This window comes from Triplophysa dalaica, chromosome 18, assembly GCF_015846415.1.
Source record: "Triplophysa dalaica isolate WHDGS20190420 chromosome 18, ASM1584641v1, whole genome shotgun sequence".
NCBI lineage: Eukaryota > Metazoa > Chordata > Actinopteri > Cypriniformes > Nemacheilidae > Triplophysa > Triplophysa dalaica.
The window spans coordinates 17827237-17853607 of record NC_079559.1 but is presented as its reverse complement, the minus strand read 5'-3'; the positions used below and the strand labels follow the sequence as shown (position 1 = coordinate 17853607).

General features: G+C 35.1%; 1 protein-coding gene across 2 annotated transcripts in view; it reads left to right on the top strand.

The window, feature by feature from the left end:
* ntrk2a (neurotrophic tyrosine kinase, receptor, type 2a) overlaps positions 1-20999 on the top strand; it is a 36661-nt gene extending 15662 nt beyond the window's left edge. For both annotated transcript variants that reach the window (XM_056729830.1, XM_056729829.1), the window contains 6 exons: positions 8610-8798; positions 10846-10976; positions 11091-11263; positions 11731-11971; positions 17573-17731; positions 17957-20999. In XM_056729830.1, coding sequence (XP_056585808.1) covers positions 8610-8798; positions 10846-10976; positions 11091-11263; positions 11731-11971; positions 17573-17731; positions 17957-18142 — 1079 coding nt within the window. In that variant the 3' untranslated portion in view covers positions 18143-20999. The remainder of the gene's footprint in view (positions 1-8609; positions 8799-10845; positions 10977-11090; positions 11264-11730; positions 11972-17572; positions 17732-17956) is intronic.
* The last annotated feature ends 5372 nt before the right edge of the window (positions 21000-26371 follow it).

Sequence of the window (26371 nt, the reverse complement as noted above, 5' to 3'; positions counted from 1 at the left end):
GGACACACTGGTGGTGGCTGCTGGGATCGAACCAGCAACCTTTGATTTACCAGTTCAGTGGTTTAACCCACTAGACCACCATCTCACACATATATAAAATTCATCCCAAAAAATAAATGCATTTATTATTTTAAAAGATACATTTTTTGGGGGGGGTTCCTTTATTTGTACAGAATAGTGAGAGGAAGTGACAGGAGTGGGAGAGAGAAGTTGTTTGTTTGAGAAAGGACCAAGAGACGGGAATCAACCCGGGTCACCCGAAGTGCAACTGCGCTAATAAAAAAAAATTTGTGGAAAGAAGAAAACCATGCTCGTTTGAAGCAACATGAAGGTATATTTGAATTTCTGGGTAAACTATTCATCATCATGTCCTTGTTCAAGCTGGGTTGATCAAACCGGTTTGAAATATCAGTGGATATCAGTTTTTGAAGATATTACAATGACTAGGGCTGCTCGATTATGACAAAAAAGTATAATCACGATCATTTCGCCCAATGTTGACATCACAATTATTTTTATGGTTATTTATGATTACTCAATAAATAAATAAATTATTAATACAAATCTTTTAAACATAAATAACAAATAAAACTTGATTCAACAAATTTATTATGATTAATTCACACGTCACCCGTCTCTCTCTATGAAGCCGTTAAGAGGCATTTCTATAGTTAAGGCTGTCCTAGAGTTTAAACAAACAAGTATCGTCCACTGCAAAAACTGACGAGAGACTGATGACCCCACTGACTGGTAGTTTCTCCGTAAAGTAGCTCATCATTTACAAAATGTTCCCAAATTTGTCATGTCATTTGATACTCAAGATTTCCTGTCGACAACCATCACTGTTCCTTTTGGCCAAGCCACACTTCCCCCATTGAAATAAGTGGGATGTTGCTTGTAGTGTGACTACTGGGCATTAAAAACATAACATGTGTAGGGTTGACGGTACTGTATGTACTTACCTTTATTTAATGAAGTTACAAATTTGATTTAATTTGGTAGCATTCATTTGATAGTATATTAGTATATATACAATTGAGATAAAATTGCAATTAATTATGTTTAGTTTGCCACCATCTACTGCATTATTGTTACAGTATAGTTGATGAGAAGTTGACTGAATTTTGATTTATACCGTCTTACTAAAGCACTAAAGACTAACTCCAGAATAACCCTTATCTATTTCTCCTCTAAATTGCTTCTGGCTTTTGTATGCCTTTAACATTGTAGAAAAATAAACCCTATTGTTTGTCTTTTTTCTTAGGTTTGTATTAATTTGTTTGTTATAAAATACATAAGTTTTTCTCAGTTCTGTTGTATTGTGCTTTTATTGTTTGATTTATATTAATGTTGTGATTTGTTTTGCATGTTTTGTTGTGTTCTGATTTGTCTTTTATAGGTTTTGTTTTTATTTCACAATGTTCCTGTCGAGGTCGTAGCAAGATAACAATGACTGTGGTCACATCAGACTGAATTGGACAAAGAATTTTGTGGAGCATGTTGGGAGAGCAGAGAGGTTTATGACTGACCTCACCTGCAACTTGTCCAGCCATCTAGAAAATTGTATAGTAGCTGATATTGGACAGATGTTATTTGGTTGTTGCAGGAGAATGGTTCTTGAAGCACCTTCCCTTAGTCTAACCCAGTGTACCGAGGAAAATAGTGACCTGGTCACATACTTTTGCTGAGTTGATAAATGGGTGAATCCATCAGTGGCTTTGGGAGTTACCAGAATCTGTGTCAGTTAGTAGCACAGGACTCAATGTTTTAAGAGAGGAGAAATTGCTCCGAAACCAAGTCGCTCATAAATATATAATGCTAGATGGGCCCTTTTCACCCTGTTCACACATTTAATGAGCAGATAGCAAACTGACAGCTAAACCATAAAGATCTGGACACGAAAAGCGCAGACACCCATGCATATGGGTGCACAATTCTGAATGTCTTATATGAAAGCATAATTTATATTATTCATACCGGAATTATATTTATACCATACTATAACAAGCACAGATAATTATTTTACTGTTAGTTAACTATCATTCTTCTTTTCTATTTCACATGTTCACACATTTTCAAGCCGATTAAAGCCTCTTGTTTTGATTGTGGAGATGCACACTGAAACCTAAATATTATTGGCTGCCACTCAAGTTGTTTTCCATTTAACTTCAGGCAAGAATTTTGACAGCCAATGAAATAAAAGATATCTTCAACATTAAATCTAAATTGACCCTATTCCTATATTTCTGGTTTTACCATAAGTAATTCTTCAGCGCACTTTATTCCAAAGAAAAGAATTGTTATTCTCATTAAAATGCATTAAGTCTAAGACAACTAATTGTATAGTTATTTTTCAGCTCCTGAAAACACCAAGTATAGGTAATAGAGACTACATTTTGTCATGCAATTTATTCACAAAATTCAAGTTGCACCAACATTTTTTCTAGTTGAATTCCCTGATTCCCTGTCACTTACAGAAGTAAAATGGGTTGTAAATGCTATTACATGTTGACTGAAAGAAAACATTCACATTTACATTTCGTGTAATTGTTTTAATACTACTGTCCATGTAGAAATATTGTATATTTTGTTTTATAAGTGCAGAAAAATCTACTTTAGATATCAGAGACATACTAAGTGAACTGGATATGTACAGCCGACTGAATCTAATGTATTCCTAAAACGATTTAATCTGTATGATGGTCTCTGTTTAAATTACTGTCTTTTGTTTATGTTGACCGGTCAGGTTTTGATTTTGTTTTAGTAGTATAGTATAGATTATAATAACCCAGACTCTCCAGGGATGCAAAATGGATTTATTGTTTTTGCATCAGAAAAAAAATGGAAATAACATTTTATAATGTCCTGTTTATCAAGATCTCTTGCACACAAACAAGAGACAGTGCTGCATTTAATAAAATGCATTACTTTAAATAACAAAGTGCGGTTTTCTTGTCTCTAGACACCATCAGTTTAGTCGTAAAACAGTAACACTGCTTAACACACAGAAAAACAATCCTTCTCATGTCCCAGAGTGGAGGTGGAAGAATTTCCTCTCTCCCCCACCCTACCCCCCCCCCCCCCCCCCCCCTACTCTTTTACTTATTCTGTCTGACACGAATATCACCAGATTTTAAAAGGAATACTGCAGCGTGATATAGCAGACTTGAAAGCACATAACCAGCACCAGGCTTAACCACACAGAAACTGTAAAGTAAATATGGCATTCTCATAGCACTAAGGGGATTTTTCACCAAGTGATTACTATGTGTTTAGTAAGAAAACGTAAAAATTTTGGCGAAACGACATCACTACGGAGGAGTGTTGTTAAGTCACTCTGTGATCAAGCCCCTAGTAAGTGCAAAAGTTCACTTTGCTTTTTGTCATATTTGCCTGAAGTGCTTCTCCTTTTTGGTAGTCGAAATATGGCGCAGTGTTTGAATAATTAGACTCACGTTCTTGATCGTAATCCAATGTGCATCCTGAAGTGAAACGTCATTGTTCCCTATGGTGCCGGATGTAACAAAGCTGGCAGAGATTCGGTCATTGAGATATACAGTTTTTTCTTTTCAAAGATAATTTTTTGTTGACTGAGCCTTTAAAACACATAGCAACTGCATAGCAACATGCTAAGAAATATTCAGAATGTCTAAGCAACAACATAGCATTTTTTATCCTTTTAGCAAGCACCACCCATATTTCCCTAGAAAAATCCAAGCCAGAAAAATTTCATTGACATAAGTAATTATTTTAGGCTTCTGTCTTCAGTTTAATTGTATAATGTGTTGTATTGTGTAGAGAAACCCACAGGGCAACGCCCTGGTCACTCCCCAGCATACTATGACTATGACTTTGTTTTGATTGTCCCCATCCACTCTTCGATTTACAACATCTGTTCTCATATGTTGTAAATTGTATTTACAACATATTGTAAATACATTTATCCTTAAAGGCCGAAGTCCATCCTGTGACCCCACTCTTGTTATGGAAAATATTTTTCTAGGCAGAAAGTATTCAATGTGTTTCATGTTGATACAAAGGTTTCATCCAAATCTCTCAACTCCGTAAACTCTGGGCAGGAGACTGAACACAAACCCCAAAACATTCTCCAACCTAACTTTTCACCTTTGGGCTACATGTGTTTACCTTCTAAGCGTTAAACATGTTGAGTGACATGATCCAGGCAATGCTCTGCTGAACAATTCCTTAAGAAAGAAAAAATACTGTCGCTTTAAAAAGCTTTGCTGAAAGATTCAAGTCTAGAATTCATGTTATTTAATGTTTGGTCAGAAGAGATTGTTTATGATTTTGCAAAGTTTGCTTTGAGAACACCCTGTCCATCTGTGTTTTGATTGGACATATTCGTTCAAGGCAAAATGCTCATTAGGGAATTCTGGGCTGTGGGCTGGATAGCACTGAATACCCTAATGACCTTATAGCTTTAGAAAAAGGTGCAGTATACAAAAGCGCACTAAGCAATCCAATAATGCAATTCACTTGACCTTGAATTTGCATTAAGAGGAATGAAAGATGAGTAATCAGTTGTGATGCTCAACATCTTTTACTTGACTCTTTAATATAACTAACAAAGTAACCAATGGATGCAAATGTATTCAAATGTAAAATTAAATTAATTATGTCTACACTGTAAAAAACCTACCAGTACATATCTGTTATATTACGGACATTTATGTTAATGTTAAAATTCAATTCAATGCAGTGCATAATGTAAAATACAGGTAAAACAACTGTAAAATGAATACGTAAAATTCCTTCATATTAATACAGTGTATTGTGCCCTATTTTTACAGATTTTTTACACAGAGTGTATATTAAAACTGGTTATTCAAATGAACAGTGTGATTATGTGACAACAAATATCATTGTTTAATATTCTACTTTTTTAAGAGGTAAGCAGTATTACCGTATGTGAAGTCTGTTCTTAGCAGTAGACTAGTATTCTGTTCCAGTTCATTTATTTTATAGCGATTTAAGAATCAGACCACCAAAAATGCAAATGCAACCTGAGCTGGTAAGGTAGTGTGTATTCTATTGTTACATGAACTTCCTGTCACCTTGGGGCCTCCAGAAGGAATAGCGACAAGTATTTTACTGTCATACGAGAGGGTGAGAGCGTTTTCGTCTTTAAAAATAGCATCAGACATTAAATAGAGAAAAATAATCAATCTCTGTTATTTTTGGGAATATGATATTTTCCTCTACGTGTGCTGGCCTAACTTTTTGAGATCGCTCCCACTCAGTATTGCTGTGTAACCGAAATCCAATCCTGAAAACAATCTGCCCGCTGCTTTCCTCCCTCATCGCTCTTTCCTTCCCACCCCTCATCCATCCATCCGTTCATCTATCCATCCATCTATCCATCTCTTCTCATTAACTCCATTGATCGATAGATCACTTCCTCTCTGCTTGCAAAAAGAAAAACAGAGTTTAAGAGTGTGCATTGGCTGGGTTTTCTAACAGGATACACATACAGTTCCTTAATGAGCTCAAGAGCACTTGATTCTGACTTAGTGTCTGTATTTATTGGCCTCTACTGAATTGGTATCCGAACAGAAATACCTCATTCAACATAGTTGAAACAATCCAGAATAATTGGCCGCCCGTGACCTGCTGCTTATTGTATTTTTGGAGGCTATAGTGAATTCATTTCCAAAATTTGAGCTTTAGCATTTAGTTTGTCTTTATATCTAAAACCATATGTGTAAATGTACAAGTTAACTTTAAACATATATTTTGTATTTATTAAACATATTCCGGCAGTTGGGTTGCCAGAAAAAAAGTAAATATTTTTGTTAAAGGGATAGTTCACCCAAAATGAAAATTCTGTAATCACCTTCAGATTATTTCAAACCTGCATGCATGTCTTTATTCTGTTGAACACAAAATGAGATGTTTTGAAGTATTTATGAAAACAGAAAGTTTGAGTACCTTTTTATTTGTCCCAGAACTGAAAATTGTTAACATTCTTACAAATATCTTTCTCTTTGTTCTTCAGAACAAAGTAATTTACACAGGTATTACATGAGGGTGAGAAAATTATGACAGAATTACATTTTTTTGGTGAACTATCCCTTTAAAGGCTTATATTATTAATACTGCATGTTTGAACAGAACGGTTGTGAATTTAGTTTGAACCAAGCTTGTAAATCACAGGGTGTCGTGTATCTTGTGAGGCCCTCAACATTAAATTATCTGCGAGAATCAATATAACAGCTTGAGAGTCGCCCTGCCTCAGGCTCATATGCTGTAATGTCAGGACCCCTGGTCACTTGGTCACTTCTGATTGTCTCTTCTTTCATCTGCTTGCTCTCATTGTCTAGCCCTCTTCACTCAGACCAGACTGCTGTCTGTGACTCCTGTCTCTTAACTCTATTTGTAATGATTTTAGGGAGTGAATATAGAAAAACAAGTACTTAAACTTAAGGTCAATCAATTAAATGCGTGTTTTGCTTATGTATGTTTAAATGTATAAATAATATTTAAAAGTAAAAATCATTTTAGAGCAAAAAGGTATTTTTAGGTTGTTCATTCTCCTTTTTAGCATCTTATTATCAGCGAAGCATATAAAAAGAGACAATATCGAAAATACATAACTGCCTTATTGTTTTTATTAAACATAGAAACTTCTTATCAAAACTTTGTTTTAGTAGACGAACATTGTTTTATCCTTCTGCTACAATATATCATTTATCCTTTACAGTGGACCCCCCCAGACTCTCAGCCAACAAGGCCCCACAGTATACCCGTTTTATACCTCCATAAAAAAGCTACAACTTCTTTGGTTGAAAAAACTTATATTTTTAATTCATTTTCAATTCTATTTTATATATTCAGACACCCTGAAGAACCATATATCATATTAAACACAATCATCAAACATCAACAGTGCACAACTTTCAGTAATCTTAACAGTTGTTCCATTTAGTATCTTCTGCAGGTTTTGATGATGCCATAATTGCCATGAATATGTCAAATTGTTCATTATTTTTAGACACTTTTCTAATGGGGTACTGGTAACAAGATGCTTAGTTTTCTAGTAAATGCTCTGATCTGTCACGTGCCATCAGATAGGTCATCACAACATAGTGGGGCTTCTATTTCCTGTTTAATTCTCTCAGATGTCGCTAATGCACCTCCGGCTAAGCCACGTTCAACACACCACTGATGATCTCAGCAAACCTAGAATGCTGTATGTCTTGTTAGTTTTGTCACTAGAAGTTGAATCTGTAATTTTCTGTATTGTACACAACTCAGAAAGAAACAGATAAAGTACTGGTAGAAAATTAACATTACATTTTCCTTTATTTTAAAGACATTTCTGTTAATGATTAAATGTTATTTAATGCAGCTAAATGTAAAATACAGCTAAAAGAACTGTAAAAAATAAATAAGGAAAATTTCTTCAAATTAATACAGTATATTGTGCCCTATTGTTTACAGATTTTTTTAGAGTGTAACTAATGTTACAAAACAGTCTGGAGGAGGCATTGTGAGACATTTTGTACTGGTCCAAAAGAAAAAATATTTTAATTCAAAATTATTTTTTAAAAATGTACATTATTCTGAAATATTGACAAAAACTGAAAAAAATTATGGATTGAAAAATAAATGACATAATTATGTTATTAAAACCCAATAGGCAGCTAATTTAAAGCACATAGTTGCTCGCATGGTCAAGACAGAAGCTGTTGTTACAGCTTTTTCTTAGATGTTCTTTAAAGAAAAAAATCCTGATGTTTATAAAAGCTGACCAGGCATACCCTTGATGATTGTACAGATTTGATGAACATTCTTTGCACATTGTTTTTGGTACCTGAGGATATTAATGAATGTTTATTTATTTTAACTTTTTTTAGTTCTTTTATTTCCAAAGATAACTGAAAACTTGCTGTCGTCATAATTCTTTGGTGACTGATCTCAAACTGATTCAATATGAAAGAATGTAAGTAAGAAAGAAAGAAATTAAGTGTTGTACGGACTTTTAAAGCGGGCTCCAAGAGTCTTAGACCACTGGTAAAAAATCTATTTTGCTTTGTTCTCTAATTTAATACAATCGTCTCTATTACAAATTATATTTACAACATAAATATGATGTTTGATCAGAACAATTACTTAAGTTTCAGTATGTTGTATTTATTTAATTTAATTTTTACATTTACTATAAACACAGCATTCACAAGATGACCTATTTAATACAGTATGATTTGGACAGGTATGATGAAAGTGTTCTAAAACGCAAAGCAAGTTTATTTAACAAGATATTTCTTCTATTTTTATTTTATCTGTATATTTTAAACCTTGTTTTATTGATAAATATATATTTTTAGTATTATAGCCATATTGTATCAGCATAATAATTCAGTCTTTTTAATTACAACTATATATAAAAACTTGTCTGTGATAATGCTGAAAGGAAATTGCTTGTTCATTTCACCAATCAAAGTAACATTTTGTTTGTTTATACAAAAAAAAAAACAGTTTAATTACACTTTACTACTAGTAAATGTTTTCTACTTGCATGAAACATTTAAAAGCTATATATTGAAGCATTACTTCTGTAACTGAATGTGTGTTTGTCTTCAACTTAGGTCCATCCTCAGTCATCAGTAATGATGATGACTCTGCTAGCCCTCTTCATCACGTGTCCAATGGATCAAACACACCTTCTTCCTCTGACATAAATGCAGAATCCGTCATCATCGGCATGACCAAGATTCCCGTCATAGAGAACCCAAATTACTTCCATAGCACCAGCGGCCTTCTCAAATCTGACACCTGTGAGTCCACTTGTTTGTCTGTCTGTTTAAAGCTGTGTGTCTATATACTGTCATTTATATGATAACAGCCATAATAGTATATTATCCCAATGCGAATAAAAATAGTAATGCATGGGTAAACCTTGAGAAAACAGAATGATCACAAATCTTTTTTTTTGTTTATGTAATTTCAGGAAATCATATTTAATCATCATGACATTTTTCTCAAAAGCTGTTATACGGAACTTAAAAAGTTTGAGGTTGAACATTATAGGGTGCCAGTAACAGGTTATTACGACCTTATAACTAGTATACATTATATAGTGTATTATATTATAGCAAATATTAGCAAATACTATAAGCAGTCAGTATTTGTTTGTTCTTGTGCCAATAAGAAATTCCTTTTCTATAAAATTGAGTTATAAAGCATGGAAAAATAAACAAGAAGTAGTGATAAAGACACTTCCAGTTATACATTGTTTTTTGTATAATCAACCACGTCACATTTATTTGAAAGACTACTAATAATTAATATAGTATCTAATTATTGTAATTTATATTAACATATTTAACATTTAATTACCATAATAACATATTCATTATATTTAATTAATATATCATTTTAAATACTATAATTAAAGTAAACGGTAGTTAATATATGACTTTTCTGGTCGACAGTATTGCAGTAATGAGAGGGAGACCTCTCGTCAGGACAATTAAGTTGGAGAATTTGCTTTATTGTGATGAAAACAATTCAAACCATCACACTGTAATTGTCATTCATTTTCTTTTATAAATACAACCTGAGCAGGTATTGCAGTATATTGACAGGTTCCTTGTGTTCTTTGTTCTTTTCAACCCTGGTTACTTTTAATATAGGGTTATGGTGTACAGTCAGTTAAAGTAGATCGATGCAGCCTCATCATGTAGCTCTCACTAATGTAATCGGCTGACTGGCTAGTTTTTCTTCAAAAGCATTTCTTAATCACATTAAGAATAAATCTCAGAGAGGGCTGTGTCTGTTCAGACTGGCCTCTCCTGCTTTTCTCCTACAATATCTCGAGTATCTCTTTCTCTCTCACCACACTAAACGCCTGATTCATCATGCTTTATCTCTGTATTGTACCTCACTCTTTTCAGAAACTCCTTGCTTTAGTCAACACACACTAAAACATCTCTTTTCCATCATATCTGAGATCATCTCTAGTACACCATTATTCATGTTAGTTTCTGGGAATTACAGTCTTGTCTTTCGTTTATGAGTTAAACTCATGGACACCCAGAATTTTGTAGACCATGACAGTCATTTTTTTCTCTTTAATTTAGATGACAAATTGTGCGGTGTGGCTTAATTATTGCTCTCTTTCTAAATAAGCCACCTTATAAAATATAGTTTTGAATTTCTTTGAGATCATTCTGTGGCTTGCGAAACTCAGCAGAAATTCTCTGCAGAATTGGAATAGCTGTCATCCACAAAGGTGTATTACAGTTTTTGTTTATTACGTATTTTTTGTACAAATACCCATATTTATAATTACTATAAATACCGATAATAAGATTGTAGTCCTCAATTCCACAGATGTCCTCCCAAAAAATCTACAGATAAGATGGGGCCTGTCTATACTCATAAGGGTGGTGTGGCTGTTGTCTGGTTAAACCTCCGGTCTGGCAACCATAAGGAGCTAGTTTGGGCCCTTTAAAGATTGAGCCATGAGTTATCACCACTGTGTCCTTGAGCCAGGCACTTAACCTCAGGATGCTCCAGCATGATTGTCCTTGTAATGAATGTTCTGTTGTCTATTTGGATAAAAGCATCTGCTAAATGACTACTTACGTGCTTACATATTTAACCATCCACAAAAACAATGGGTTCCAGATTAGATTTGTCCAAAACTTTTCAGGTGTAATTCACCCTTAAAGAAAAAAATAAAGATCTTTCATCTTCAGGACTATTTAGATAATATAATAACTGAATTATGCGACATTAATTTCGTGTCATTTAAGCACATTTAAGTCCTTTGTGTATCGATGTTAAATTAAATATGTTGTTATGTTGTGTTTTCATCAGTTGTTCAACACATTAAGAGACACAACATTGTGCTGAAGAGAGAACTTGGAGAAGGAGCTTTTGGAAAAGTCTTTTTGGCAGAATGCTACAACCTGTCGACAGACCAGGAGAACATTTTAGTTGCCGTAAAGGTGAGTTTTTTATAAAAAAGACAATCAATTAACAATGGAATAGTCTGCTGTTGAATCGAAATATAGGTTTTCCATGGCATATGAAGTGTTTGGACGTGCTGTGTGTGTTTATAGACTTTGAAGGAGTCCAGTGAGAATGCCAGGAAGGACTTTCATCGTGAAGCTGAGCTGTTGACTAACCTTCAACACGAGCACATTGTCACGTTCTATGGTGTGTGTGTGGAGTGCAACCCCTTTATTATGGTATTCGAGTACATGAAGCACGGCGATCTCAATAAATTTCTCAGGTACAGTTCTGCTTGAATGCGTCTGTGTGTATTGGAATCCAATAGTGCCTAGTCAGTTCCTTTCTGGAATTTCTGTGTCCTTGTAAGACGATAGTTACTCTTACGGACGCTGTCACCGACTCAAAGAATATAAACCAGTCAGAGCATAGGATTAGCATTGACAAAGTCACTTGAATTTATTGTTGCCAAAACTACTTTCTGACCATTTCATTTAACTATGTCATAATAATAACAACCACATACTACTAATACTACTTAATTCACATCAGGCTACTGATTTTTGAATTAAGCAAACACAAAGACAGTCCCTTTAATGTCATAAAGATTATCAAGTGTTTCTCGAACTGTGAGTTGATCCAAATTTAGTAGTCTGGATCTGTTGTTTAATAACCTCTGGATTGGAAGATGTATTTCTTTTGGACTTTCTTTTTACTCAACCATTAAACCTGTTCTCTGTTCGCCTGCAGGGCTCATGGACCTGATGCTGTCCTGATGTCTGATGGACAGATCCAGCAACAGGCAGAGCTCACGCAGTCTCAGATGCTCTATATTGCTCAGCAGATTGCAGCGGGCATGGTGTATTTGGCCTCCCAGCACTTCGTTCACAGAGACCTGGCCACAAGAAACTGCCTTGTCGGAGAAAACCTCCTTGTAAAGATTGGGGACTTTGGAATGTCCCGAGATGTTTACAGCACAGATTACTATCGGGTGAGCTTTCTAGTGTTTCATTTTTTTCTCTCTGTATCTTACATACTAAATGCAACTATACCGTACACTGTGGACCCTAACATTTTTGGGACACATACCCTAAACCACACATACCGTATTATGAAAGGTACTGCTTTAGTATCCAAATATGAAAAATTTAAGAAAGTGGTATCTGCAAACAAATAACACCAGAGATATTTTCCAGTTGGTGTCAAGGTGAATTTTAGTGAAAACAGTAGGTCAGTCCCCCTCAATTTCATGCATGTGTTTTAGCAAAGTAACCACTGGTAAGCATAGACAATAACTAAAGGCACATTCGTCTTTGTCATCTTTTAACAGCCTAAATATACTTCCTTCTGTGTCATTTTTTTCTATCTGTAATTTGTAAATGGATGTAATTTTCACCCAGTTTTCTTAGACAGTTTCAATATTTTTATTAACAATTATAATTAATGGATTCATAGTGAAAGCTTTATTGTTAACAATATAACAAAACAGTATAGTATTACCCATCATATCAGTTATTAACATATAAAATAATTATCAAACTTTTTTTACACTGGTGCATCCTTCCCTCCCTTAACACAATTTCACACATCATTTGCAGATGGGACATGTCCCCACCACTTTTTGGAAGAAATAAAAAATACAGAGGCTATTTATATTAACTATACCTACCAATTTTAGATTGGAATAAAGAAAAAGTAAGAACGGCACAAATAAACTGGCGGATCAAGTTGCGTAGAACTTAAAGCATGTGTTGATTACTTCATGTCATTGTGGGTTCGGATCGGCTCTTTGCCGAACTTTTTACCTATCACATATCAGATCGTAAAATCATTTATTTTCAAAAAAATATGATTTTTTTTTTTTAAAGTGGCTATTCAAGTCATTCATGTACCTAACATTAAGCGCTTAATTGCACTATGTTGCTATATTCGGCCTTATTGTTCTCGATATGCGGTTGCTATCGTCTATTTCAAGTTTTGTTAAATTGTGTTTGATAGAGAACTTGTCTCAAATATATGGAAAAAGTCACAACTTTGTAGTTTCAGGAAATGCATGGTTCAAAACAAAATTCTGAAAGTACATTTATATTTGTATCTGGCAATGACCGAAGTAATAAGTAAAACATGTTTGTCAATGTTAATGTTGAGTACATGTTTGTCATTAATTAGGTTATCTAACAGGTTATCTGTGTTTGACACACCAATTTTTTTATATCGCAACACACACATTTGTTTCAGTAGTTTTTATTTAATTATGAATTAATAGTCTAAATAGGTCTCTTTATATTAACCATTCTGCTTCTGAAATGATTACTGTTGTGGTTGTATCGTGTCAAAGGGTAGACATTCTACACATTAAAACCGCTGTAAATGTGCAGGTTACGCAACTTGGAAGTAAAATAATTGCATGCGTCCTTCACACCATGTACGCACCCCTTGTGCATCCATTGTCCACGCACAAACGTTCTATTCCCCTCGAGTTATTATATTCATTATTAAAGTATTGTTTTCCTGCTCTCCTTTATCCCCACTACTTTTCAAAACAAAGTTACACCACTGATTTCACTAGTCCTTAAACTGATAAAAATGACATTACCTTACATGCTATTACAGTTTCAGTATCTGGAAGTGAATGCTGGCTTCAAAAGGACACTTAAAGTATTCAAATCCTTTCCCAGTATACATATAAATCAATATGCTTCTCATGTTCGTAGCTACGTATGTATTACTGAATACCAGTTATTTGAACACCTTGACCCTACTGGATTTTGCCTCCGTGATGTCAGCAGAATTTCAGTCTGTGTGTGCGTGAGTCCTGATTTTCTCCTGTCAGTAAGTGTCTCTCAGATTAGGATTCTGAGAGGAAGGTGGCGTGGGAACAGGAAAGAGGGGTTACTATGGCAACAGCAAGGAAAAAGAAGAGAGCGCTTGCGCCATCCGTCAGAAACCTGAAAAAGTCATTAAAGATCTCTTATTAGTATTCACCTCCATGTTCAGCATGTAGGCCTACAGAGAGAGAACGAGAGATCTAGATGGAGGGAGAGAGGCCTAAGTTAGGGAAACAGTCATAACAAAGGAAAAATTTGATGATCGTGGGTAGAAAAGGCAGAAACCAAACCTTAAACTATAGGAAAGAAATGCAGAGATTGTTGAAGAGAGACTTTATTTTTGAAGAGCAGCATGTGCTGTATATTTATGATGTTCTCGACTTATATATTGATAGTGTAGATGATGAAGATAACTGTGTTCAGAAGTTTATTGTTATTATGACACGCATCTTCATTTCACAAGCCTCGGTTGAGATTCAGATGTGGGTCAGTGGATTTGTGAGTGTGCATGTGTGCGCTATGAGTACACCATTGATTAGGCATATAGAACATCAGTTGCCATAGAAACAGCTGGTCAGAGAAGGCAGTGGATGATGGGCGGAGTGAAAGCATGTTGTGCAACCACAGAACTCAGGCACTTCATAACATTCTTACAAACCCACATTTGTTCATTATAACCCATATTTATAGACTTGATAACCATAGTGCACAGTCTTGTCTTGTAAACAAATTCAAATTTCTCAGTACATCACTCATTTTGATCTTTAAGACTGAACATAATATTAATAAGAAATATGTGAAATATTAATTAAAAAGGGCCTGAATTCATGGAAATTCATAATTATTTTACAAGGTTTGTATGAAACCCTATGATGTGGGTCGTGCCATTAACATGTTTAAAAAGGATCTGGTTTATTCATTTTATTACGAATGAATAAAATCAAGTCCCAACCTACGTGTTTACAAATATTTGTATTTGTAAGTCTACAACATAAGCCATCTCATTAGCTCCAGTAAAAAAAAAACTTTACCATTGCCCATCTTAGATAACTGTTTTTCTGAAGGGCGTTTCTGTGTGGATGTGTGTGACAGTATGTGTGTGTGATCCAAGTGAAGTGAGGTTTTAATGGCACTTGTGTAGTAGACTACTTTTTAAGTGAGGCTTCCAGTCTTCAGATCCACTGTGGGACCACTGAAAAAGCCTAAAAGCTTTTGACCTTAATATTTGATGAGCCCAGTATGTTAAACCAATTAATCTGAGACTAATCCACATACTGGACCGCAATTTCATAATTAATATTTCAGAAGCAGCGCATTATGGAGAAAGCTAATAAATGAAATGATTGGTTTTGGGGTTGAGCTCTTGGCCAGACCAACTCCCAGAGCTTACGGCATCCAAATCTAGAGAGGGAGGCTTTACGGCACTATATCAGGTCCTGAACTGGAAATACTATTGACCACTCATGCTATGAAAGTCTTTTCCATTAGCATTTGTCAGACAGTTCTGGTGTTGTTGTCGAGTTTAACTTTTATTCTGCAATTATTTGACTCATCAGTTTTTGTTTGTGGTGGTGATATTTTTGTATGGTAGCGGCCAAACGAGATGCCCAACATTGAAAAGTTGATGTCTTTGGGTTTCAATTCATGTGGCATAGCTGTACTTGGAGTGTAAAGTGAAGCTTAGAAAATAGGCTTGGTGAAAAAAATACAATATGCGAGTAAAATATAATCTTCAAAGCCCCTCTATACAGTGAGGGAAATAATTATTTTATCCCCTGCTCATTTTGTAAGTTTGCCTGCTTACAAAGAAATGAAGGGTCTATTATTTAGATGGTAGGTTTATTTTAACTGATAGAGACAGATTATAAACAAAATCAGGAAAAAAATGTTACATAAATGTTATAAATTGATTTGCATTTCACTCAGTGAATTAAGTATTTGATCCCCTTCGAACTAGCAAGAATTCTGGCTCCACAGATTGGTAATGTACCTATATGGACCAAAGATTTGTCCTTTCACTTTAAGAAAGTATTCATAAGTCAGATTGTTATGTATATAAAAGATGCCTGCCAACAGAATCTGTATCTGTACCTCTCCACCACCATGGTCAAGACCAAATAGGTTTTTTAAAGGATTTCAGGGACAAGATTGTAGTCCTGTAAAAGCCTAGAATAGGCTACAGACAGAAGCTTGGTGAGATGAAGACACTTTTTAGTGCAATTATTTGTAAATAGAAGAAATACAAAATAACTATCAATTGCCCTTGGTCTGGAGCTCCCTGCAAGATTTCCCCAATGGAGTAAAGATGATCATGAGAATGGTTAAAGATCAGCCTAGAATCACACGGAAGAAGCCGGTCAATAATTTCTAGACAGTTCGGAACATAGATAGCAAGCAAACCATTGGTAACAGGCTATGCCACAATAGACTGAAATCCTGAAGCACCCGCAAGGTCCTCCTGCCCAAGAAGGCCGTCTGGCTCGTCTGAAGTTTGACAATGTACATCAAAATGATTCATAAAAGGCTTTGGCAAAATTGACTCCTGTTTTTGGAGGGAGAGAAATGTTGACTATGACCCCAAGAATACCATCCCTACAGAGAAGAACAGTGTTGGAAACATTATGCTCTAGGCTTTCTATCTCTGCTACGGGTACAGGATGACTTCACCGCATTGAGGGGATTAGGGACGGGCCAATGAACCGTAAAATCTTGGACGAGAACCTACTCCCCTTAACAAGATCACTGAAGATGGGTCGTGGATGTGCCTTTAACATGACAAAGACCCAAAATACATTGCCAAAACAACCAAAGAGTGGCTTAATGAGAAGCACTCTAGACACTTGTCCTGTAGAACATCTGTAAAGGAGGCTAAAACTCTGATTTGCTGAGCGACAGCCAAGAAACCTTAAAGATTTAAAGAGGAGTGGACTAAAATGTATCCTCTCAAATTTGCAAACCTGGTGACCAACTATCAGAAATGTCTTACCTCTTTGCTTGCCAACAAGGGTTTCTCCACCAAGTACAAAGTTATTTCTTTAGGGGATCAAATATTTATTTCACTTACTGAAATGCAAATAAATGTATAACCTTTATATAACATTTTCCCCCTGATATTTTATCTCTATCAGTTTTAGTGGTGTTAACTGTGTTATTTTATCGAAAAAAGTTAAACATAAAAACGAGAAATCAAAATGACAAACACACAGTATATTTCTACCATTACCACTTTTTGTAAATGCACTTTCATTTTATTAGAGCACATTAATTCATTCACCCCTTTTTTTTGCAACAATACATTTTTGAAGATAACATTAAAAGAACAACATTGTGAGTTTGATCATTTGTATATTAAATCCCTGAAATAATATGTATCGTTGTCATAATTGTTTGTATTTTGTTGTACTTAGGTGATATTTCACCCAAACATTTAAATTCTATTATCGTTTAATCACCTTACTAACCTGTATGACATTCTTTCTTCCACAGAACACAAAAGAAGTTAGAAGAATGTTGTTAACTGGCCCGCATTCACTTGCATTGGTTTTGTGTCCATGCAATAGATGTGAATGGGGGCAAGTGCTGTTAATTAACCAACTTTGTTCACACTTTCTTCTTTTGTGTCCTGCGACACACAAGAAAGAAAGTCGTAACGGTTTGAAATGACTATCTGTTGGGATAATGTTGGGACCAGGAAATGTTGCTGGATATCCTGCAATGCACCTGAGCATGGTCAACAAGTCATTCCATTTGTTTCTCATGTGTAGGTTGGAGGTCACACCATGCTGCCAATTCGTTGGATGCCACCAGAAAGCATAATGTACAGGAAGTTTACCACAGAGAGTGACGTCTGGAGTCTGGGAGTGGTGCTGTGGGAAATCTTTACCTATGGGAAACAGCCCTGGTACCAGCTTTCAAATAATGAGGTACACAAACAGTACATCCAGATGTTATCCACACAACCTGTTGCTAGAATGAATTTATGTTTCATATGTAAAGCTTAGTGAATTGTCAAATTCACTAATTGTCATTCACCTCTGTAGTGGCCCCTCTAGTAGTTGATTTGTTTCCATGAAACCCAATCCAATGAGCTGTTAGTGTCTACAAGAGCATTTGACAATTGTTTACATTTGATGCCATGCTCTTTCTAGGTTATTGAGTGTATCACCCAAGGACGTGTACTGCAGCGACCCCGAACCTGTCTTAAGGAGGTGTATGACTTGATGCTAGGATGTTGGCTGAGAGAGCCACACACCCGGCTCAACATCAAAGAGATCCACAACCTGCTTCTCAACCTGTCAAAGGCATCACCCGTGTACCTGGACATCCTAGGATAATAGAGCATGTGTTATAGGTGTGGGACTGCACATGGATACCTAAACCTGCCCTCCTCTTGCTTATCCATCCCATCATCCTTCTCTTCTCCAGATTTAAGACTTTGTTTTTGCTTTTCCGTGCCCAACACCTGTCTTCACAATGTAAATGTGTAGAAAGATCAGCAACAGGATCTTGTCTGTTTACATTATGACTACGTATTATTTATTTCCGAACAAAAAATGCAGGAATGACGATGCGTACTGGCAATGGTTTATGCGCATCAAGAACAACATTTCACACAGGTTGACCTTCCTCAACTTCAGGACCAAGTGAACTCAACGGCATCCTCAATCATTACATTGGTCGCAACTGCGAATCGAATTTTGACGCTGGATTTAATGTCCAACATTCAGGAGCTTAATGAGTGGAAAAAAACAGCTTTTTTCTGCCCACTGGATTGTTGTCAGAACACAGCTATTGTTTTTCTTGTACAATATCATGTAAATGTCATGTAGTACAAGGCAAAGGTTTGGACACATCAACTCTTGATTCACTGGTAATTTCCATATTTTAGGATAAAGGATAAAGACTTTAAAACTATCAAATAATTATAGTAAGAGGTCAAATCAAAATCTCAGTCTTAGTCTACATCTGAGTTCTTCATTCTGGGAATGTAGGCATCATTTATTGCTTTTTATTTATAGATATTTATTTATTTGCAAAATAAGTCTTTGGATGAAAAGATGTTTTAAGATCAAGAGAAACAAGTGTTCAATCAAGTGTGTCCAAACCTTTGACAGGTAGTGTACATCTGATTCTGTACATCATGATAGCCAGTGGCAAATCGCGAGTGCTGTATACAGTATATATTCATATGACGTGTGTGTTGCTAAATCTGGGTGTTTAATTGTAAGCTTTTGGACTCTGACCAAGCAAATCTGAAATGACAGAATGACCCACTAAATTGTGTTCAGAGCAGTAGAAATTTCTGTTCTGCTCTCAACACTACATGCACCATAGAGGGCTAAATGGAGTCATTTGAGAAAAGGCCATACCTCAATACTGTCAGTGTGCATTTACTACAGGAGCTTAATTAGGCAGAGTGGCCGATTATGGCGAGGGCTGAGTTACAACCTCTTTTCGTCTTTCTCATTCGCCATGTTTTACTACCAAGTTAAAGCTCTAATGTAGTACTCAAGCTTTGGGTCACACAACTGCTATGGTGTAATATATATTTCATAACGGGACAAATGTCTACTATTAGCGCCAACTCCCTAAAGACTCATATAGACTGTCAGAGGAGGGAAGGGAACACCATGGAGAAAGAGACGGCAAGAGAGGTACATTCTTAAGCTACATTCTTTTTCGTTTTATTGTATTTAAAACACAGAATCAGCTTTATCTCTACGGAGGCTTTATCCAGACGTCCTTTTGTTTGCATTGATATTTATTATTGAACTGTCAATCTTCACTCCTGGGTGAAACTTTGCACACTGCATTCAATGCCACAATGAATCAACCACATTTTGAAGCTGTCTATTTTGTTGACTGGCTAAAAATGATCACAAATGCAAACTGTGGCTCATCAGTTTTATTTCAAGTCAAGTCAACTTTATTTGTATAGCACTTTTTACAATTTTCATTGTTACAAAGCAGCTGTACATGACACATATTGACTATAAGCAAAACATGAATGTTATACAACTTTTAATTGTAATTTTAGATTTTATTATTTATTATTTATAAAAAAGGATTTTATTATTTCGATTTTATTTTGTAGTTCATGTGATTGACTCGACTATTTTATTTATATAAAATGAATTACTGATGTTATTTTTATATTTGGTTGGGGTTGAATGTAGGTTTTTCTTGGGTAGAGTGTTCTTAATTAGGAAGAATTGATAAAAAAAGTCTGTATGTATTGATTTTATGGTTTAATCTCACAAACATAAAACCATTTATGACCTGCATAATTTACCAAAAAATCAATCAATCGACCAACAAACAAAATTAAGCTAACCAGCAAACAAACAAATCATATATTTGAAGCCACGTTTCTATGGAAATATTTTTTTGCGTTGTGATTTTTTTTGAATTGTGACATTTTATTCTTGAAAAGTAAGCACATTTTCTTCCCAAATCACAACTGTAATGCTAACCTGGATATTGTACTTTCTTGCAGGCATGCAAATTTTCATTCAAACAATAACTATAACTTTTTCCACTACAGAAATAATAATTTGTGCTTAGTTGTCATAGAAATAATGTCGTAATAAAAAAATCCCTATGATCCTAAAAAAAGGCTTCATTTTCTTTTCACAATTTTTTATTTATTATTTCTATTATTTAATGGGGATATGATTGGGAACTTACCAAAATTCATCTGAACAAAGGAGATACAGATTTGGAGGAGTTCTCGGGTGGTTTGGTATAGCTTACACAAATATCCACAAGCGTCCTGAGACGGAACTATGAACTGTGACTGCATACTTGACAAGCTCTTTTAAACAAATGTACAGAACCTCTTCTGGTGTTTCAGAATGCCTATAAGCTAAATTACTGTCCATCTGCAGGTATCTTCAGAATTAAATTCAGTGTTCTTAAGAGAGCCTTTTCCTTCTCTTAATACATTTTCTGACAGCTGGGAAAGGTGTTCTTGACACAGTCCGGAAAAAAAGCTAAATTGAATTACAATGAAGTATCAAGTAGTGTGTGATTTCTTTTATGGAGCTATACAGTTATCCTCTCGTCTACAAACGTACAATCAAACATTCTTGTCTGTATGGTTTCTATATCTATACAGTGACATTCTCTGAAAAATGAGGATGAGTCAGATGTCCTACATCGTATTTAATAAAAGTATAATGTCTTACCTTATCATTTTGTGTGTGTGTTAAATATATTATCTTGAATTTGCAGCCGTGTCTGTGAATTATGTATGTGTTTATAGGTTGGTCAATAGAGGTCCATACAGGGTGCATAGACGACATGGGCCGAACATATTGACGTACAGGCACTAAATGCTTTATTGACAGTCGTATTATTTATGCCTTATTGGCTGCCAGTCTGAGAAATTAACTGCATAATGAAGACCAAAGGTAGTTAATAACAATTTAGAGAAACTGCACAATCAATGTGGTTAAATTTATAAAATGTCGCTATAGAAGAGCTGAATTTATGAAACTAATAGAGAAAGCAAATGTAAAATGGGGAGAGAGAAAATAAAAAAAATTGCCCCTCTTGTTTCACTGACAAATAGGCAGAGGGGAAAAGGGATAAAGGATTGGTCAGTCAGTGGATCGATAGCTTGTTTTGACATTGTACATTAAGACCTAACTAATTGCCAGAGGGCTAAATGCTTCAAAACACATCCATGGCACTCAGAGCAATCGCCATGACTTCTCACAGCATCCATCAAAATTCTCTAAGGAACAAATTTGCTTGAGTGCGCTAAAACCACAGTGCTCCGCTCTTTTGGTTTCATTGTTTTAACACTTTTATGCTGGTTCTGTTTTAAATGGTAATTTATAATTGTAATCATAGTATGATTTTTGCACCATTAGCAAAACATACTTTTTAATTTTGGTGGAACTATTAAAAATAGTGATCTAGTAACTTTTAAGCAAAACAATCGCATAGGCAATTTGTAACAATTGGAGGCTTTGATTCGTATGAAAAACTTTATTCATACACTTCAGTATGATGTGTGGACCAGTGACGATTTAGGAATAAAAACAAGCCAAAACCAGCCTGAGCTGGTTGACTGGTTTAAGTTGATCTCGTAGCCTGGTTTTAGCTGGTTAAGTTGGTGAAGCAGATTGGTTTTAGAGGGGTTTTGGCCACTTTTTTAGTAGAGAATAGATTCTTTCAACTAATCATACTAATAATCGTGTTATTTTGTATGATTCACATCATAAATATATATATATATATGTAATGATAAAGTTTTTATGATGCGAAAACCAGATAAAGTACTTGATTACATTTTAAAGAGAGGGTCACACCTATAACAATTACAAGGCCCCCTTTCTACCTAGATTCCTCAGAGAGAGATACGCTTTTAAGCATCACTTCACTACAGGCATCATGTGGATAACTGTGAGGTTTTGTGGTTTGTTGATATGTAAACACTATATACAGAAACAGTAAATACAGATTCACTCTGGTGTCAGGGCTTTTATTCTGGGAAATATTGGATATTAGTGTGTGCTGTCTATTCATCGGACTGACCACATTGGTAGCTGCTTAGTGTTAACATGTCGAAGGAAAAACAGCTGTTGACAGCCAGCTTTTGGTTCTATTGATCAATGTGTTTTACTGTCCTGTGGTTTTGTGCTTTAACTAATAATCTGAGTTTAAATATTACATGCGTGGTGTAAAATGTAGCTACTTTATAATTCTGTCCTTGATTCTGATTGGTCATTAGTTGTTTTGTTCACCGCTGCAATGATTCTGAATATCACTATGCAGCACCTTAGCAGCATACTGTATACAAAACAATATGTTGCTGTTCACATATGGTCAGGGACTATTTTTCCAACTAAATAAAGATTTTTAGTGGTTTTACTTAATGAAAGTTACATATTTTTTGGCTTTTTATATTTGTATTGTGCCTAACAATGCCTTCACTTATTCACGATACAGCACCGCTTCTCCTTATTATGCAGAGACTTAAATTGGGGATTACAATATGTGCATTATTTTTATTGCCAACATGTATGCAAATTCAAGCTTAAATGCAAAGGCACGGTCAAAACCAGAAGAGCAAGTAAGACAACTAATTAGGTTCATAAATTGCTTTGTGATGTAATGATTGTAATGCATCTGTAATTAATCACACTTTTTTTCTAATAATTTTTAATGTTATTGATTTTAAGTAGACTATATGATCGGTACCTGAATGAATGGAAAAAGTCTGCACGGGTGTTACCCATCGGTCACTGAGTGGATAAACTTGCTTTTAAAAATGACTTTGATCAAATACTCTCAGTTGTACAGTGATAGCAGTTACAGTCAACTAAGGTGCTCTTGTGTTTGTCAGGGGACTGTGCTGATTATCAGTGCAGAATCACTTGGGAAAGCTGTTGAAGCGTACTTTCTACTGTTGATTTGCTGTTTTAAATCAAGACATTCTCTATGAGCTCACATTAAGGATGAAAGCATTATTATGGCAAAGTATCAAGTGAATCGCCACTCTGCAGTTTCATCAATAAAACGCATTGAACAAATTAGTGTGGCGTCATCAGCTAATGAGTTGTGTTGACAAGCATCACTGTAAATATAAGAGGGTTAGGGGTTTTCAGAAGAAGCCTTTTAACTTTGTTCCACAGAATATAAATGACTGATACCTCAAGTCTTAATCTTAAGTGTCCATCTTTGGAAAATGTTTATCTTTAATAATATATCTGAATAGAAATCAAATACTGTATGTATTGAAGACTTTGGATTCATGTAGGTGAATCACAATTTTGAGAAGTATTAAGGAGACTTGGCAAAAATTACACACAATGTGCAAAGCTTATTGAACCTATAAAGGCCCAAGAGAATGGCTACAAAAAGTACTACCAAAAGGATCAACAAATATTAACAATAGATAAAAGTTAAAAGGGGAGATTGTACACATGCATTTTTTATGCATTTTGTATATTCAAATAAAATGCACATAACCTGATATTCTGTTGTTTGTCGAAAACATTTTTCCAATCAATACCCTAAGGGGCGGTTTCCAAAGCAGGCATTAGATTAAACCAGGTCCAGGGTTTGGTAAAATTAGGAAATTAACTTGTTTTTACAAACATTCTGTAACAATTTCACCGTTGGTAGTCACACATCAGGACCTTCACCCGGCCATTCCCGTTCCCATTTCACCGGACTTCCGACATCACGGACAACACTTCCCATAATCCCTTGCACCTGATTACCCCATGATTTCAACCTCACCTGACACTCATTACCTGGACCCTATTTATGTTTGCCCATTGTCTTTGTTCATTGTCAAATCAAGTCGAATTATGCGTGTTTCTAGTTCAGACCTTTACCTGTGGATGTTATTTATGAATTACCTGCCTGTGGATTACCCGTGGATGTATGTTTACCCATGGATGTTACCTGTTGGATTATCAACTGTCGTTTGTTCATCTGTACACCCCTGTATTAAATGATCAGTTCACCTTACTCCATGTGTGGCATCATCCGTTTAAACGTCAATAACATTTATTTTAGTCTAGGACTTGTTTAAACCCTGTGCGGCGAAACCACCCCTTAAAAGTCTTGCTTATTTTGTCCCATACACCTCATATTTTGATAGTTAAATCTAACCTGAGAGGACATTTAAAGCGCAAATATGGCACACAGACATCACTTTTGGACATTGTACTGTAACATGTAAGTATTAAAATAGTAATATCATCATGTAATGTATGTTCCTGTTATTTAGTAATAACAGGAAATTATGCATAATTAGAAACAACCAACCTAACCTCAACCCTAAACCTTAAGTTCAAACTTACGACAAATACATATTGTTACTCAGTGTTGGTACTTGAAGTATAGTGCAACCAAAAATATACACAAATTAATTTAGTTAGATAATGTTATTTATTTTATTTTGGCCTTGTCTTGCTTATAAATGCAGATATTTAAAGAAAAGTCATAGCTTTCATAACAAATTCCTACATTACAAGCCTTTCTTTCCATGTCTTTTTTTCAGCAAAATCTAGTGGCATTCTTTAAAAAAAAATGTATAACCAAAGTTTTGCCTTCACATCCTTTCCTTTCCTGTATCCAATGTCCATGTCGAATATTGGTCTAAATGTAAAGGATGAAATGTCACCATTCTGCTGTGTGTCTTTCTAAGATACTAGGTTTCATTTCCTGTATACTTGCCCTCAACCCATCTTCCCGTCTTTACCTCTTTGCATTTCTCTCCTCATCATTCACTTATTCAGGACACACATACACATCAAGTACAACCCTTCCCCCCACCAGCATCTTCACAAATTAATAATTCAGAACTAGATAATCAGTCGATAGTGTTTTTCATATACAACTAAATAATTCACTCATCCATAGAGGGGATCTGCATTTATTTGAGTGTGTTTGTGAGCATGCATTATGGGTGGCTTTGTCTGTCGGGGCAGTGTTTGAGTGATGCTGTGTGAATACACAGCCCAGTTATTTTTGTTTTCTAATTTATCAGCTAGAAAAAAGTTAGAAAGTGATTTAAACAAAGCATAGTTAAAAAATATTATGATAATTCTAAATATATATAAACATATATAAATATAAATAATATAAAATATTGTTGGTTTAAAGCAGTATAGCCTACATGTAAAACATTGAATAATGGTATTATTTTGGCTTTATTTACAGACATCATAATCTTATTCAAAAATGTTTTCAAAGGGATATAGCCATCATTGTGTTTGATTCCTTTGGCTCTTGTGGCTTTACTTTGACCCTGCTTTATTACTTTAGACTAAACAAAAACGTAATTTCAAAGAATTTTAGATTTCTAAATACCGTCAAAAACCGTCAAATTACAGAAATAGTCTGCAAATTTACAAAACAGTTAAAACGTTATTTCACGGGGAAAATCTATTTAAATTTCTGGTGCCCCAGCAGCCAGAAAAGTTCTGCTTTTTTACAGTCTATTATATAAAGACGGTCAAAACCTGTCAAATTACAGAAAAAGGCCACAAATTTACAAGAAAAACAGAGAAAACCAAGTAGCTATTCAGGAAATAACTGCTATTTGATAAAATATATTTGCACCTCAGCTGCAGCAGGAGAGAAATAGAGAAAAAAGCTTTGAAAGACATGATTGAGATGTTGATAAAGATATCTCCAATAAATGGAGTTGAAATCATGAAATCCACATTCTGGTTTTTTAGTCAACAGAGCATCAGGTTGTGTTGACATATGCATGTCAAATGTATTTGCATGGTCAATAAGGGATATAGTGTGAATGAATGCAGCTGCATGTTTTTAAGGGCAGGCTGTGATTGAGCCTGTTGTTTCTGCACAGTTGAAAATAAAGGGATGTTTAAAGGGGAGAAGGCAAATAAGGAAGTGATGGCGTTGAAAAGACGGAAGTTTTCGTTTTGAATGCTGACTGTGGATTAGCATTCTTCCGATGATCAAGACGAGTCTCTCCCCCACTTTAGTTACTCTTTCCAGCCTGGCCATTCACCTAAAGAAATGTTTTGTTTAAAGGGGTCATTTGACTCGGCTAAAACTAATATTATTGT